Below are 16,490 nucleotides of genomic sequence, written 5' to 3'. Positions count from 1 at the left end.
CTGGGAAATTAGGAAGCACAGGCCTTGGCGATGATAGGACAGATGAATGAGCCGTGTGTTTCGTTGACCTAACGTCGTTGAGAACGGGTTTTACTCAATCATGGTTCTCCACCTTCCTCATGCTGTGATCCTTTAATACAGTTCCTCATGTTGTGGTGACTCCCCCCCCCCCCAGCCATAAAATTATTTTCACTGTTACTTCACAACTGTAATTTTATAACCGCTACTGTTATGAATCCATAATGTAAATATCTGTGTCTTCTGATGGCCCTAGGTGACCCCTGTGCAGGGGTCGTTCGACCCCCCAGGTCGACCGTGAGATGCAAAGATGGCTTGTTACCCTGTTTTCCTCCCTGCAGGTTCTGCAGCTGATGCTCTGGGCACCCAAACTGGCCCAGGTGAGGAGCTGTGTGGGACTTGATCTTTTGCCTTTGAAAGCACTGACAGGCGTCTTCTATTACAGGTTACTCCGCGGTCGTTATGACCTCCCGGTTACGTGCGTTGGGTGGAAGAATTAATAATATACGAACCTCCGAATTACCCAAAGAGAAAACTCGATCCGAGGTCATCTGTAGTATACGGTTTTTAGATGGCTTGGTACAGACCTTTAAAGTTAACGTAAGTGCTCCACTTTTTTTGGGGGTGGGGTGGGGAGGGAGGGGGGTTTGAGGAAATCCTCTTGAGTAGTTTTAAGTTCTTGGCTTACAAAATGAACACGCGAAGGACTGAAAAGTGAAGGATCTCAGAGGGTGAGCCTGGGCTGGGCATAGCCTTGCCACCTTTGCCCCCGTCTCACCTTTTCGATTCTTCTGAGGGATGCCAATCTCCTGGTATCTTCCAATGTTGGTTGACCTGTCTGATGGCTCCACCTCCTCCCCCCCCCCCCCCCCCCCGCAGAGCTGGCCCTTGGATGACTATACTCTGTATCGAGCCCACGTGACTCTGCAATTTTAAAAATAGTAAGAATCACTAGGTTATAAGTCTCCTACTAAACTGTGAACCCCTTGAGGACAGGGCCGGTGTCCTGGCCCAGGGCTGGGCACGCAGCTGTGCCCTGTGAGATGATCAGCCTCATGGACGGCAGCACTCCTGCCCGGCTCCTGCGCAGAGCCCTTGATCTCAGGTCTTCACGTACGCAGCTGCGAGAGGCAAGAGCAGCAGCTGCCTCAGCCGGCTGCACGCCCACGCTCCACATACCACCTATGTCCAGGACTTCTCGGTGTCTCTCAGGCCTCACAGCATCAAGGTCGGCCCCAAGTCACCTGTGCCCCATCTTTTAAAGAATATGCAGAGAGGCCGGGCGGTGGTGGCGCACGCCTTTAATCCCAGCCCTCGGGAGACAGAGGCAAGTGAATCCCTGTGAGTTCGAGGCCAGCCTGGTCTACAAGAGCTAGTTCCAGGACAGCTAGAACTGTTACACAGGGAAACCCTGTCTCTCTCGATAAAAGAATATGCAAATAAAGGAAAGGTAATAGAGGAGATGGGCTGGATATGGTAGTAAATGCCTATGATTCCGCACCTGGGAGGTGAACTTAGGAGGAGCAAAAGTTTGAGGCCAGCCTGGGCTACATGACACCGTGTCTTAAAACAAACAAACACAATGGGGGGGGGGGATTGACCAGAAAAGTCCATAGCACTTAAACCATAGTGAAAACTAACAGACCCCTACTGTGGTTGCTGCTGCTCCACTACCCCACCTTCTTCCCCTTTGACAGGGACTAGCTGTCAAAGTCTGGTTGGCCTAAGCTCACTCTGTAGACTAGGCTGGCCTAGAAATCAGAGATCTGTCTGCGTCTGCCTAGGATCAAAGGCTTGCACCAACACCCTTCATCTTCTACCCAGTCATAAGACCTCTCTCTCTCTTCTTTCTACTGTTAGTGTTCTTGGTGCGGGAAGAAGGCAGTTTTCAGTTCTTCCAAACCAGGACCAGGGCAGCTCTCCATACCGTGGGCGTGAGAAGTCCTCAGCAGCCCACAGGTGCCAGCCAACAGCGGCGGTGATTAGCGGAGATCTGTTTCCCTGCCTTCCTCCCCACTGCCCTACTCGGTTCTTCGGCTGTCTCTAAGGCCATGCTTGGTTCTTCTGAGGATGGGATGTGTTATTTATCATCTCAAGAAAGGTCTAGAAGGAGAAGGACAAGATAGCTCAGTGAGTAAAGGTGCTTGCGGCCAAGCCTGGGACCCACATGGCCGAAGGCTGGCACATCTGGAACAGCATGAGCCCCACGGGAGGAGAGCCAGAGGAAAGTGAGGTCAGAGATATCAAGAAGGGTTGGGGATGGGAGGCCAACTGGAAGCTGGGCACGCTGGCTTCTACACTGGGCAGTGTAGAGAGCTGTGGATAGAGACCTGACATGGCCTGACTTAAGAGTCACTCGGTCCTCAGCAGCCAGGGATGGAGTTGATTGGGAGACTGTAGTCGCAGTCCCCGAGACAGGTTCTGATGGTGGACAGAGCAGTGTTGTGGGCATGACTGGAAGGAGGCACCTGGAAGATGGAACCAATAGGACCTGCTGGCTGCTCTGGTTTGTCCTCTCTGTAGGTTTGTCCTCCCTTCCCCTACTTTTTTATGAGATATGGTCTCACTGTATATCTGTGCCCTGCAGGTCTGGTCGATGTGTAGACCAGACTGGGCTCAAACACATAGAAATCTACCTGCCTCTACCTCTCAGGTGCTGGGACTAAAGATGTGTGCCACCACGCCTGGCTTTGATTCTATTTTAATTCTTTGGGGAAGGAGGAGAATTGAGCAGAATTGATACCTGAATGTTTGGATTCTGCAGTTCAGAGGTGAGAGAGGCGAGAACACGGGGCTTTGGCGTTGCACTGGTGCGAGTCAGATTGTCAGGTGATACTGGGTGATAGTGTGGGACTGCCGGGCATGGCATCTCTCAGTTCTCAGTGGCTAATGTGAGTTTGATGGGCATGGCGCCTCCCAGTTCCTGGATCTCAGTGGCAAGGCAGATGTTGAGGGCTACTTTGCAGAGTTGAAGCAAAGTGCGTGTGGTATCAATCAGTAAATTACAGTTGCTAATGACATAGTAAATCAAAGTGAGAGGTGGCACTAAGAGCCCCCCCTTGGGCTCTCTGACCAGCCAGCCTGGCTTGAGATTCACTAAGAAATCCTGTCCAAAAAAAAAAAAAAAAAAAAAAAAAAAAAAATGAGGTGAGGGTGATGGAAGTTATCCCATCAACACACACTACACACACCACACACACCATACACACACACACACACACCACACAAACACACTACACACACCACATACACACCATACACACACAAATACACTATACACACCACATATACACACACAAACACTACACATACCATACACACAAACACACTACACACACCACACCACACACACACACACACACACATATACACACCCCATGCATATCCCCCCTCCACACACTGTATCTGAATTGGTAACTTGGGGGAATGGGTGGGCTGTTGTTTTTACCCATGGAGAGACTTTCTTGTGATGGATGGTGGCAGCTTCTGGAGCCTTCAGGATACAAGGGTGCATTCTGGAAATAGGCAAGGCTCATGCTCTCTATAACAGACCGGATTGCATGAAGTCACCCCAAAGACCTTGCCGCAGGAATGCCCGAGTTACCTAACTCTCCCCACCCTGGTCACCGCGACCCACTTTTCTCCACACATTCCCTGCTCTCAGAAGCTCACAGGGAGCGCCTCTCTCTACCTGTCTATTTCTGACTTGCATTGTCCTGAGCTAAATGGTTGGGTTGAAAGCATTCCTGGGAGGGCGACCTCTTGAAATAGAATCTGAAGTCTCCCAGATGCTCCATGCTGCTCTTGTGTACATCTCCCTCCTACCCAAACACACAAACCAAAGCCACCTTTTGTTTGTGCCTTCAACTTCAAACTGGGTGGGCCCACTAGACAGATGGGAAGGGTGACACTCCACCCTGTCATCCCGACACAGAGGGATTCCTTGTCCCTGTCCCCAGGTGGATCCCACTGTTCATGACATCCTTCAAGGACCCTACCTGCTGTGTCTTGACTGGGTCCAAGCCCTTGACAGCCGTTGACACTCCGTGTTAGTCACCCCTTCTTCAGCCGAGGAAGGAGAGCGCTGCTTATGGTGGCTCTGTCCCAGCACCCACATCAGGCTGCCCCATAAACACTGGAGTAGGCCGCTGAGTCCCACTCTGGAGTGAAGTGTGGCTGAATGTCCCCACCGGCTTCTCTTCACTTCAGATGACCAAGAAGCAGTGGGGCAGATAATCCCACAAGGGGACGTGTGCCAAGTCACTTCGAGGGTATTTTGGATGGCATTCGAGTATTTTTAGCTGTTAGTGGAGAGTTTTCCTCGCTGCACACTCTCTGGGTTCCTCCGGGGGAAGGAGCTGCAGCTGGGCCCTAAGGAGCCAACAGGAGCTGACCTGGGATTAGCGTTTGCCGTGGGTAATCCGCAGCAGGTCATGGCGTGTTTGCTGTGTAACGCGTGCGTTTTCCAGCTTAGAAGTCACTGGAGAGCCTCAGCTAAGGGATGGGAGCAACTCAGAAAGCTCAACTAAGTTCGCAGTGTCGTGTGTGTTTGTCTGTGTGTGTGTACACGCGTGCACATGTGTGCTCATGCATGTAGAGGCCAGAAGACAGCCTGCAATGTGATTTCTCAGAATCATTCATTGACCTGGAGCTTGATACGTCAGCCAGGTTGACTGATAGGGTGCAGCCAGAGGCCAATATTGGGTGACTTCTTTCATTGCTCTCTGCCTTATTTTTATTTTCTGAAACATTTTTGTCTGTGTGTCTGTCTGTGTCTGTGTCTGTTTCTTTCTCTCTCTCTCTCTCTCTCTCTCTCTCTCTCTCTCTCTCTCTCTCTCTCTCTCTCTCTCTCTCTCTCTCTCTGTAGGTAAGGCTGGCTTCAAATTCACAGAGATCTGCCTGCCCCTTCCTCCTGTGCGCACGGATTGAAAATGTGCGCCCACTAGATTTTATTATTATTTATGTGTCAGCATTAATAGTGCTCATGCAGTCAGAGGCCAGGAGAGGGCATTAGGCCCCTTGTAGCTGGAATGTTACAGGTGTTGTGAGCTGTCCAGCTTGTGTGCTAGGAACGAAATTTTGGTCTTCTGCAAGTGCAGGAAGTACTCAACTACTCTGGCCCCCCCGCCTTAGGTTTTTGAGACACGATCTCACTGAAGCTGGAGCTTTCCTACTTGGCTAGATTGCTTGGCCAGTAGGCTCCCAGGCTGTGTCTTCCACCCTGCAAACGTGGATTGTGGGGAGTTGAGCTCAGGTCCTCACTCTTGGAAGGCAAGCGCTCTATTGACTTAACCTTTCTCCCCAATCTCTTAAACTCAGTCATATTTATATAGTTTGTCTTAACCCTACTTTACATCCCTTGTGCAGCCTTGTGAACCTGGAATTTATTAATGCTTTTGTCACTCTGGGAAGTAGCTATTTATAAACTCTGAGTTTAGTTTCCCTTTTTTTTTTTTCTACAGTAAAAAACAAACAAACAGAACGACAACGTTGTTGCTTCTAGTCCTTGGTTCATCTTAATACTTTCTCCACTTGATGCTTTTTGATCTAGAAACAAGATCTGGGCCAGTCACTTCTGGATTTGGCCTACGGCCACCTGGGTGTGACGGAGAAGGAGTACTTTGGCTTGCAACATGGCGACGACCCAGTGGACTCCCCCGTGAGTGTCCCCGCGTACGAAGTGCTGCTTGCCTGCTTCGGCTGGTCTCGCAGCTTATGTGTGTTTTCTCACTCCACAGAGATGGCTCGAGGCAAGCAAACCCCTCAGGAAGCAGCTGAAAGGTGGGTATGACTTCACTGGTGTTGGTGCTTGGGGGTGTGGCCATCTATCTTTTCTGGGACCTAAGGGGGCGGGGCCAGGGAGAGATGCTTAGGCTGCCTTCCAAGCAGCCTTGAGGATCCCAGCTGTGCAGAAAGCTGAGGGGAGAGGAGGCAGCTCACAACCAGGGAGCCTTTGCTTCTGTTTTTGCTTAAGGAAGAACATGGATGAAGGAGGGGCCTTCTCAGCCCAGGATAAGCAAGAGACTTAAAGGGCCAGGGGGCTGTCTTAGTTGGTAAACATGCTGGCTGTATAAGCTTAGGTACCTGAGCGCGGATCCCCAGCACCAATGTAAAAGGCTGGGCACTGTGGTGTGTGCCCATGATCCCAGGGCTGGGACGATGAATGAGACGGGGATTCCTGGACTTGGCTGGCCAGACCCCCTAGCCAAATGATGAGCTCCAGGTTCAGTAAGAGACCCTGTCTCAAAACATGAGATGGGAAGCAGTAGAGGAAGATCCTGATGTCAGCCTGTGGTTTCCACGTGTGCAGACACACGTGTGCATGTATGCACACACATGCATGTATGCTCACATGCCTTTACATACAGTTGCACACACGTGTGCACACACACAAAGAGAGACTCATACTTTTCAAACAGCTTCCAACATACTTCCCACAGATGCTGGCTCATCGGTCCTGAGTGGCCCCCTGTGTTGCTCTCAGCTCCCAGTGAGACAGCTACTCTGGTCATGCCCAGCCTACCCTCCTGCCACCTCTTCTCAGCCTAGCTTCCCTTGCAGCTCTCATTGGCCCTGATAGGCACCTGTTGTCCCAGACTAACTTGGCCAGTCTACGCGACTTCCTCTGAACCGCCCCTCAGTCTCCTCCTTCTGTAAAGAATGCTTTTCATCTTTACCCAGGGTCCACTGCCACTCCCCAGAGTTCCACAGATATCTCCGGTTACCTGAAGGGAAGCGCTAACTCTCATTTCTTTGACCCTTTGTAGTTGAGCACACCTCCTGTTACCACACAGTGAGGTGTCTTAGCTGCCTCTCTGGACTTCATTCCACTCTGTCCCCTTCAGGATTCTTGACTCACAGGAGGTGGCCAGTCACATGAGGCCTAGGTGTTGTCTGTCATTCTCTCTCTGACTCATTCTTGCAGCAAACACATCCCTAAGTGCTCTGACCAAGGCAAAGCACTGTGCTAAACCTGGGAAATGCAGTGCAAGCCAGATTTGAGCCCTGCTCTCAAGGTCACGTGTAGAAGTTGGAAAGAGGAGTTCTGTGATAGTACCATGCATATTCACTTGTGTGTATACACGTACACATGCGTGTGCGCGCGCGTGCACGCGCGCGCGCGCGCACACACACACACGCACACATGCACGCACGCATGCACACACACATTGTGTGCATGTTCTCTGAGTCCACAGAAGAACCAAGAAAGACAGAGACTACACCTGAAGCACCAAAGTAACAAATGAAGGAAGGGGGAGACTGGATAGTGAACGCAGGATGGGGGACGATGACGATGACTTTGCCTCAGAGCAAGCGCCACCCACTGGTAGCTAGGTGTGTAGACAGAGGTGCACCCACCCACCATTAAAGACTCTGCTAGCCCCAGCCCAGAGGTGACAAAGGAAGGAACTAAGAGATGGCAGAGTGGAGGCAGGATGAACCAAGACAGAAGACGAGATGAGCAGAAGGATTAGCTAGCTGGGCAGATCACAGAAGGACTTGGGTTTCAGAGATCACGAAAGTGCTACGTGAGCCTGGAGACAGGACCTGGGCAGATTTACCAAGTGCCAGAGACAGGGTGAAGTCAACAAGGTTGGGTCTCCCCATGTCTTGGCAACAGTGATCTTCAGTCAGACACGTGGCTAGTTTTATCCCACAGGCAAACTGGATCTTGGCGTTGATGCCTAAGTCACATCTGAGTGGTACAGCACTCAGGGTCACAGGGACTGTTGTGATCTACCTTTAAATTGTGACAGTGTTTTCTAGTTAAAAAAAAAAAAATCAAGTCAAAAACTTGAGTCAGTGTTACAGAGTGTTCTGGTCTTGTCACCGGTGCCCAGTCAGGAGAGACAGTTACGCCCCTGACTGTGAAATAGATCCACCAGCCCACAGGTAGCCATGGTGGTGGTGAAGTTCTAGAGGCTACCTGGAAATGTTGCAGAGGCATAAATCCCAAGCTAAATGTAGGCTGCTTCAGTTCTTTGTGAATTTTATGGATAGATGCTGGTTTTAAGACTTTAAAACATTTTTAGTACAGGTATCATAGTTTGAGCAGCCGGAAGTAGGTGATCCCACAGTGGGGCAGATGCTATACAAGTCCTTTTGGTGTACATGGGCCTTATGAACTGTTAACTTACATACTCTGAACTTGAAATCGGAGCTCAATAGTGGAAAATGGGGTTGAGTGAAAAGTACTCCTTTTATGGGGGAGTAGCCACTGTATACACTGACTTTTTCCTTTTTAAGGGAAAACCTAATTTGTCTTTGAAAAATGTTCTAGGAGGTTTCCCCTGTACCCTGCATTTTCGAGTCAGATATTTTATACCCGATCCCAACACACTGCAGCAGGAGCAAACCAGGTAATGATCTTTTTCTCTTGAAGTTCTCTATCTGGTCTGTACAAATCGGGAGCCCCCAAAAATGTGCTTTTGTTTTCTAGCCAAATCATAACTTGATTGGGGTATGACCACCCAACTATCATGATCCAAGAAAAACTTGGGCTTGCCTAGGTTGAAAGTTTTAACTGACAGGTTTGTTTTCAGTTTGTGGCCTGTGTTTCAGCCCCAAACTCCCAAACTGGTGTAATTTCCAGTGCGTGGAGTCTCTCTCTCTCTCTCTCTCTCTCTCTCTCTCTCTCTCTCTCTCTCTCTCTCTCTCTCTCTCTCTCTCTCTCTCTCTCCTCCTCTATCTGGTAAACATTATGAGTTCTTCTCATGCAGGCCTAGAGTAGAGCAGTCACCCACGGGGCATGCATGTGGAATCTGAGGGGTTGGAATTAAGTCCCTCGAGGATGATGAGGCTTAGCTGTAACCAGAACTTTCCATCAGGTTCCCTTTTGCAGGGATGAGGAAGGGGAGCAGGATCTGGCTGGACCCATCTTGTCTGCTGGGTGAATCAGCAGGTTTAGGAAGTTTGGGAGGCAGATGGGAGGGGGGAGTGGGCAGTGATAGCAGCTGTTTACCCTGCCAGCTTGCAGGCTGTGCTGGCCCTGGTTGGTCCTGGGTTTTCTGGGTGGGGAAACCGGGGTGTGCAGGATGGGAAGGGAAGGGGTGGGAAGGGATAGGATGGGATGAGACGGGAAGGGGAGGGGAGGGGAGGGGAGGGGAGGGATGGGAAGGGAAGGGAAGGGTAGGGAAGGGAAGGGAAGGGAAGGGATGGGATGGGAAGGGAAGGGAAGGGGTGGGATGGGATGGGAAGGGAAGGGAAGGGAAGGGGTGGGAAGGGATGGGAAGGGATGGGAAGGGAAGGGATGGGATGAGGCAGGACGGGATGGAGAAACTGGGGCATGCGGGATGGATGGGTTGGGAAGGGTACAGTGAGAAAGTCATTGTTGCCTCAGAATGGAAGACTGTGCCAGCCACTTCCCCTGTTATACGGCCACACTGAGCCCCTTCTGTTATGTGTCCCTTTGTTGTTCTTAAGGAGGGAAATTGTCTCCCTGGGAAGAAGAAGCTGTTCTGGATTATTGAATCCCATTTTATGGCAGAAAAATCCCACCAAAGAGATGCCATTAGCTCAGACATAAACCGCTCTCTCATTTTCCTTTCTTCTTTTTAATGGCACACAGCATTCATATTTTAGCTTTTAATATGTGTAAAGGCCACTTGTTCGTTGATTACTCTGTTTTTCTTTCCTGTGTATGTGCTTCTTTCTTCCACAGAAGCACAGAGGAGGCCCTGGGGCTGGGCTGTGTTTATTATTATGGTGATGTGAAGCCTGGATAAGGGAGGCAGGGTGGCTCCTTGGGAAATCACAGTGAAGTGCATGCTGCTTTGAATCATTTTGGTGCCCCACCACCACCATCACCACCACCACCATCACCACCACCACCATCACCATCACCACCACAACCATCACCACTACAACCATTACCACTACAACCATTACCACCACCAGCACCACCACCATCATCACCACCACCACCACCCCAGCACCACCACCACCACAATCAGCACCAACACCACCATCACCACTACAACCATCATCACCATTACCACCATCAGTACCACCAGCACCACCATGACCATTACCACCACCCCAGCACAAACACCACCACCACCACAACCAGCAGCACCGTCACCACCACCACCATCATGACCATCACCAACACCACCACCACCATCATCACTACCACAACCATCACCACTATAACCATCATCACCATTACCACCATCAATACCACCAGCACCACCACCAGCACCACCACCAACATCACCATCATCACCATCACCACCACCCCAGCACCACCATCACCACCACCACTGCCACCAACACCACCACCAGCAACACCACATAACTCTTTACTCTGGTGAACTAGAGACAGTACTGAGAGTCTCAGCAGAGCACGTCATGTCGTAAGCTGACTGACATAAAACTGGTAGCATCATCTGTCAGGAAGATGCTTTAAACTACCTTACCAGGGTTTCCTCAGAACAATCTGAAGTAACAGATTCTGTTTGAGGGATGCTTTAGAATTCCACAAAGAGCCAGACACAATGGCAGCATCTATAATTGGGGAGACAGAGGCAAAAGGATCCATTGAGCACAGGAGTTTAAGACCAACCTAGGCAACGTATCAATACACTATCTCGAAAAAAAAAAAAGAACAAACCTTGAAGAATTACATATTTACCTGTGCTAATTTTTTAAGTGACCACTGTAGCTCACCAAATTGATTTTGCTCAGCTAAAAAGTTCCAGCTCATGTATGGTGACTGTCACCGGCCACCGTATCTCTTTCCTGGAATGCTGGAGCCCCAGGTGTGAGACTCCCTGTCTGCAGGCCTCTGAGTAGAAAGACTTGCCTGAGGTGCTTCCAGGATCAACCTTATCTCATGGTCCAATGCCCTTCATGGCCATCAGCTTCTATGCCCCAGGGGAAAGAAGCTGAGACCTTGTGGAGTGAGTCTTCCTGCCCTCAGGGGACATCTAGGGAATAGGGTGGAGAGAAGCCTTGTGGAGGAGAGAGGCCACCTTCAGATCTTCTGAGGAGCTGCAGGGATGGGAACACGCAGGGCTGTGATGGGGAGCAGATTTTACCTGGAGATGAATGATAGACCAGTTCTTGTCCTTACCTGAGTTACAGGTCACTGGTTCTGATGTTACTTCCGCTCCCGCTCCCGCTCCCACCCTAAGGTGCATCGTGTGCAGCCACTATAGCTGCTTCCTCCTGAGCAGTGGGTACCAGGTATCACATTCAGCAAGAACTAGGGCCGCATAGTGTCCTTTAACCGGTGAGCAGCTGGGACTGGGTCATCTTTCTCTTAGAATGGGGCTTAGATTCCTCCATTAATTCACACATGGGGTTGACTTTTGTTCTTTAATTTGTATGAAGGCTTTTACCTCTGTTCCTGGCACATGCTCTAGGTTCATAGCCTCTCCAAAGAGGAGTTTCCCTTTTGGCTCCCAAGAATCAAAGGAAGGGCCAGGCATGGGGGCACATGCCTTTAATTCCAACGCTTTGGAGGCAGAGGCAACCCGATCTCTGTGAGTTTGAAGATAGCCAGGGCTGAAAAACTGAAAAACCAGGGGAAAAAAAAAAAAAAAGGAAAAGAAAGAAAGAAAAAGAACCAAAGGGATGTAGTGATGACGACATTGGTTGTTTTGTTTCTTATCTAGGTCATTGTTTTGTTTTTTTTTTGTTTTGTTTTGTTTTGTTTTTCTTTTCCTGAGGTTGAGGTCTGTTCCATTTTAAATTCTGTGAATATGATAAAACACCCTAACCAAAAGCAACAGAGGAGAGGAAGGGGTTTGTTTGAACTCACGGTTTCAGGTTAAAGCCGATTACTGCACAAAAGTGGGGGGGAAATGAGACAGCTAGCCACATCACATCCACAGTCAAGAACTTGCACGCTTGCTTGCTCGTTTGCAGATATTCAGCTCAGTGTCTTCACTTGTACACAGTTCAGAAACCCCTTCCTAGGGAATGGTACTGCCCACAGTGGTCTGCCTCTTCCCATATTGAAGAGCTTATTAATGCAGTCCCCACAGACATGCCTACAGGCCGAGATGATGTAGACCATACGTCATTGAGACTGTCTTTCTGGGTGATTGTAGTTTACAATGTCATCTTGACAGGCAGCCGTCACAGCATCTGGATGGAGTGCACTCTCAAAGGGGGTCAAACATTGCTAAAGTCAGACATGCCAAGTCTCTCCCATTGATCGCTTTCCTTTATTCTTGGGGGCGCTTATATGACTGTTTATCGTGAGCCTCCACAACTGCTGTTACTGGTAAATTTAGATCATTCTAAGCAGCATTCTGCTTACTGGCAATCTCTAATTACAGTTTGCACTCCTCGGGGGAAATGACAAAGCCTCCTAAGTTTGGGGTGCATTCTGGGATTCTCATTTCTCTCCACATGATGCTGCGGGGTTGACTCAACTTTGCCAGGGACCAGGTGGCATTTGGTGAATGTTCATGGTCTCATTTCTGTCTGTCAATGAAAGCCCAGGTTTTATCAGTGGATCAACTACAGCTCTGCCCCTCTCTTCTTTCTCCCCGTTTCCTTCCAGGAGCAGAGAACACTTAATTCTGGTTGAATGTTAGCTTGGGTAAACATAGAAACCAACTAGAAAGAACTGGCTATGTTCTCCTAGGTGGAAAAGATGATCCCACGACTGAGTGGGCATGAATTAGCATGAGTATTTTATTACTTTCATTGTTGCCGTGACCAAATCCTTAAACAGCGACGAGAAGCTACTTCAGGGAAGAGAGTTTGTTTCTGCTCACGGCTCTAGAGGCTCCAGTCCCTCACGGTAGAAGGCATGACGATGGGAGTGGGAGGCAGCTGATCACATGGCACCCACAGTCAGGAAGTGCAGGTGAATACTAGTGTTTGGCTCACTTCCTCTTTTATTCAGTCTGGGACCTCAGTCTGTGAGTCATTCACCAGTTATTCGTCACCAGATTCAGGGCGGGTCTTCCATCATCAGTTAAAACTTCTGGAAATGCCATCAGATACACCCAGAGGTGTGTTTCCATGGTGATTTCTAAATGCAGTCAAGTTGACAGAAAGGTGAACCACTCCTATGCCTATGTGACTAATACCGTCTAATGGTGCCCAAGGTTCAACACAATACAGAGTGTCGATAAAAGATCCTATTAAGACATGGCAGTGACTTATATGTAGCACACAGAGATTGTTCTCGGAGCATGTATGTCCAGGTTAAAGGAAAGCGAAGCTAACTCAAAACCTCTCTGAGCATCCATTCCCCTAGACTGGCAATTTTGACTGTAGAGAGTTCATTGAGATATATAGCCTTTAGGTCTACTTAATTTTGTAGTATGATTTTTTTTTTATTGCAAGTTCTTTATCATAATGTTTTAAGAAGTTAAACAGAGATGGTGTTACAGCCTCACAGATTGACTGGGATGCAGAAATGAGGAAGAAGGCCACAGAGCCAGGCACCAGCCCCACGCTGCAGATAGGAGGTTGCAATACTGTCTGAAGCATCCAGGTCTCAAAACAGCCAGCTCCCTGACCTTTCTCAACCCTGAGGAATATGAGCCTGGTTTGTTTAAATTGCCAGCCTGATTACCACCCCCCCCCACCCCCTGCGCGCGCTTCTGCGCTTGTCTGTATTAGCTTTCAAGAGGTTTTCCTTTTGTCACCTTTGGCTAGACCCTGGAATGTCAATCCCGCTTGAATCTGGGTTTTAAAAAAGAGTGGGGGAGAGGAGCCAAGCGTCACATGTATGCCGCGTCCCTAAATATAAATACCTCCACGGTGCTTCCTGGCCTTGCCAGGGCTGTTGATGTTGGCCTCCTTTCTTCCCCCCATCTGCCTCAGGGCAAAGATGCAGCATGCAGGGCTGAGGGGCCTGGAACAGTTTGCCCCCAGAAGAGCTCTGGGCTTTCAAAGCTGATTCTGCCACTTTCGGGTCCTGGCAACAAGGCTACCAATATTTTTGCTCCAGCACTCATAGTTCCTAGGCTACAGGAAAAAGCCCATCTGGATGCTGCACCACAGCCAAGATGTGATCTTCACAGGCCCATCTTCTTAGTTTCACACAGAGGAGCGGGGGAAGGGGGGAAGGGAGGTAGACATGCCCATTCGGTGTTTAGAGTAGTGACCTGTGAGTGTGTGGGGCAGCTTGTATAGAATGCTGGGGGTCCCCATGCCTAGTTAAGAAGGCTCGCGGAGCAAGTGGGGCACCCTTGACTCCTACCTTATCTATCCCCTCAGCCCGCCCTAGTACAGGGCACCTAGGCAGGTTTTCAAATAGGTAAAATGGTATTTGCGAACGTATATTTTTTAAACGTGAATTTTTGTTGTTGCTGCTTGCTTATTGCACGTTGAGCATTCACTAACAAACACCATTGTTTCCTAGGCATCTGTATTTCTTACAACTGAAGATGGATGTTTGCGAAGGAAGGTAATGAGAATTTCGTATTCTTCTTTTCCTGTCAGGCTAGCCAGATTCCTGGTTTTAATCTAATGAGCACTCATTCCTGGCAGCAGAATTCAATTTAAACAAAGCCCGTATGTTGGGCTGTTTTCAACTCCTCCTTGGTTTACGGAGGCTAGCGGTCGAGAACTTTGTTCCATACTGCTCTTATTACAGGAATCTTTCTGGTAGAGACCTGGGGATTTTAAAAGGGAAGGAAAGACCCTGGATGTGAAATGGGCCCTAGTTCAGGTAGCAGATAAGTGCAAGTTACAGGCACTGCCGATCCCGTGGTACTTCTGGGTGATTCCTCTTCTCTCTGGAAGGAATTGTGTTCAGGTGTGAGCATCTGCTTGTGAGTCAGGACTCTGGGTATATCCAGGCCGTCTCACTTGGAAGGTAGCTGCTAGTGGCTAGAAACACAATTAAAATCCCAAGCCCACAGAACCCCATCTTCCAAATCCTTAGTACTTTCTTTCTTTTTAAAGATATGTTTATTTATTATTGTTAGAGATAGAGTGAATGTGTGTGTGCATATATGTTATGCTTGATGAATGAATACATGTGAATATGCCTGTGTGTGCGTATATGCATGATGAATGAATGCGCATGTGCATATGCCTCTGTGTGCATATGCCTGTGTGTGCATATATGCATGATGAATGAATGTGCATGTGTGTGCATATGCCTGTGTGTGCGTATATGCATGATGAATGAATGCGCATGTGCATATACCTGTGTGTGCATATATGCATAGTGAATGAATGTGTGTGTGCATATGCCTATGTGTTCACATATGCATCGTCGTACACATGTGGAGTTGGTTCTTTCTTTCCACCTCTACTCGGGCTCAGAGGATTGAACTTGGTCACCAGGCGTATGCAGCAAGTGCCCTTGCCTGCTGAGCCCTTTCACCTGCTGGCGCCTTAGCATTTTCTTGCCTTATGAAAAAATCCACAGCAGAAAAAGAGCCCCCCCCCCATCTACTTCCCCTCTACTCACCCCCACTTCTTCCTGGGACTTTAGTTCTACTGCCGAGGGTCACCAGAGGCCACTGACCTGCTGCACCACAAGGAGGCTGGTACTTGTGACTGGTGACATGAGACAGAAGCCCATGAGGCCAGTGAGACCAGTGTGGGTAGTGGGGGGTCACAGTTGGACGAGGATTTCAGGAGCTCTGCTGCTACTGTGGCCTAGAAAACTCACTGTGGGTTGCTGGAGATAAGCCAAATTTAGGGTTGGTGGAGAAAATAAAAATTGGATTCCCCTGGACAGCAAGAAGGCTCTCCCATCCCCCATTCCAGCTGGAAGCCATATGTGGTGGACTTGGAGGAAAACCGAGAGAGGGCTTTTCATACCCAGTGGAGGCGGGTATCTCAGTCCACCAGACAGAAGAGAGCAGCTGCAAGGTCTTAAAGCAGAGGGCCGATACGTCAGACATGGTGTCTGTGTGCACACGGAGAGGCTGAAAGAGACCAGCGCTTCCCTCTGCTCCAGTCCTGCAGGCCAGAGACAGGAGCCTCTGTGAGGGGCTAGCAGAACCGTTGACTGTTTAGTGATCACAGCCCACCCCACAGGAGCATCATGAACTCTCTGTATCTTTTCCCCAATGTGCATCCCTTCTCCACCCAGGACAAGCTGTGCACCAGGGCTGGGGACTCCTCTTTTGCATTGTGAGTCAGCCTCATTGCGCTTCAGAACATGCCTGGCTCCCCCTCTTGGGCTGTTCTTTGCAGGCATGGAAACCTGTTCCATGGCTCCCTTATGTTCAGACACCTTGTTTTTCCATAAATACTGTTCTAGTGCCTGTTTTATGGGGTAGGTTCCAGCCCGTGCTGGCCACCTGACCAGGGCCCCCCCTTCAGCCTCCCTGTACTCAGAACACTGGGCCTACGTTGTCCTCCTTTTTGCTTTCCCAAACAAGATGCTCCTTGGAGCTTCCAGATGAGTTAGGAGGAATCTACACCCTGAAGTAGCCCCCCCACCCCAGTGCCTTATCAGGTCCCCAGGTGGCCTCACCACCTGCTCTCAGGCTCATCCCAGGTGTGTATTAGGACATCTGTGGCCAAGGATATTGTGGTCC

At 49.5% G+C, this 16,490-nt stretch overlaps 1 protein-coding gene across 6 annotated transcripts in view; it reads left to right on the top strand.

Annotated features, from left to right (window-relative positions):
* Window positions 1-16,490, top strand: part of Ptpn3 (protein tyrosine phosphatase non-receptor type 3) — a 113,905-nt gene that overhangs the window by 36,565 nt on the left and 60,850 nt on the right. For 5 of the 6 annotated variants that reach the window (XM_038347034.2, XM_038347037.2, XM_038347039.2 and 2 more), the window contains exons 2-6: window positions 464-618; window positions 5,570-5,677; window positions 5,757-5,799; window positions 8,300-8,378; window positions 14,351-14,395. In XM_038347034.2, coding sequence (XP_038202962.1) covers window positions 464-618; window positions 5,570-5,677; window positions 5,757-5,799; window positions 8,300-8,378; window positions 14,351-14,395 — 430 coding nt within the window. Of the gene's footprint in view, window positions 1-463; window positions 619-5,569; window positions 5,678-5,756; window positions 5,800-8,299; window positions 8,379-11,103; window positions 11,252-14,350; window positions 14,396-16,490 lie in introns of those variants that run through there. The other variant, XM_038347040.2, reaches the window with a different exon arrangement.

Source organism: Arvicola amphibius, chromosome 11, assembly GCF_903992535.2.
Source record: "Arvicola amphibius chromosome 11, mArvAmp1.2, whole genome shotgun sequence".
NCBI lineage: Eukaryota > Metazoa > Chordata > Mammalia > Rodentia > Cricetidae > Arvicola > Arvicola amphibius.
This window is presented reverse-complemented; position numbering and strand designations above follow the sequence as displayed.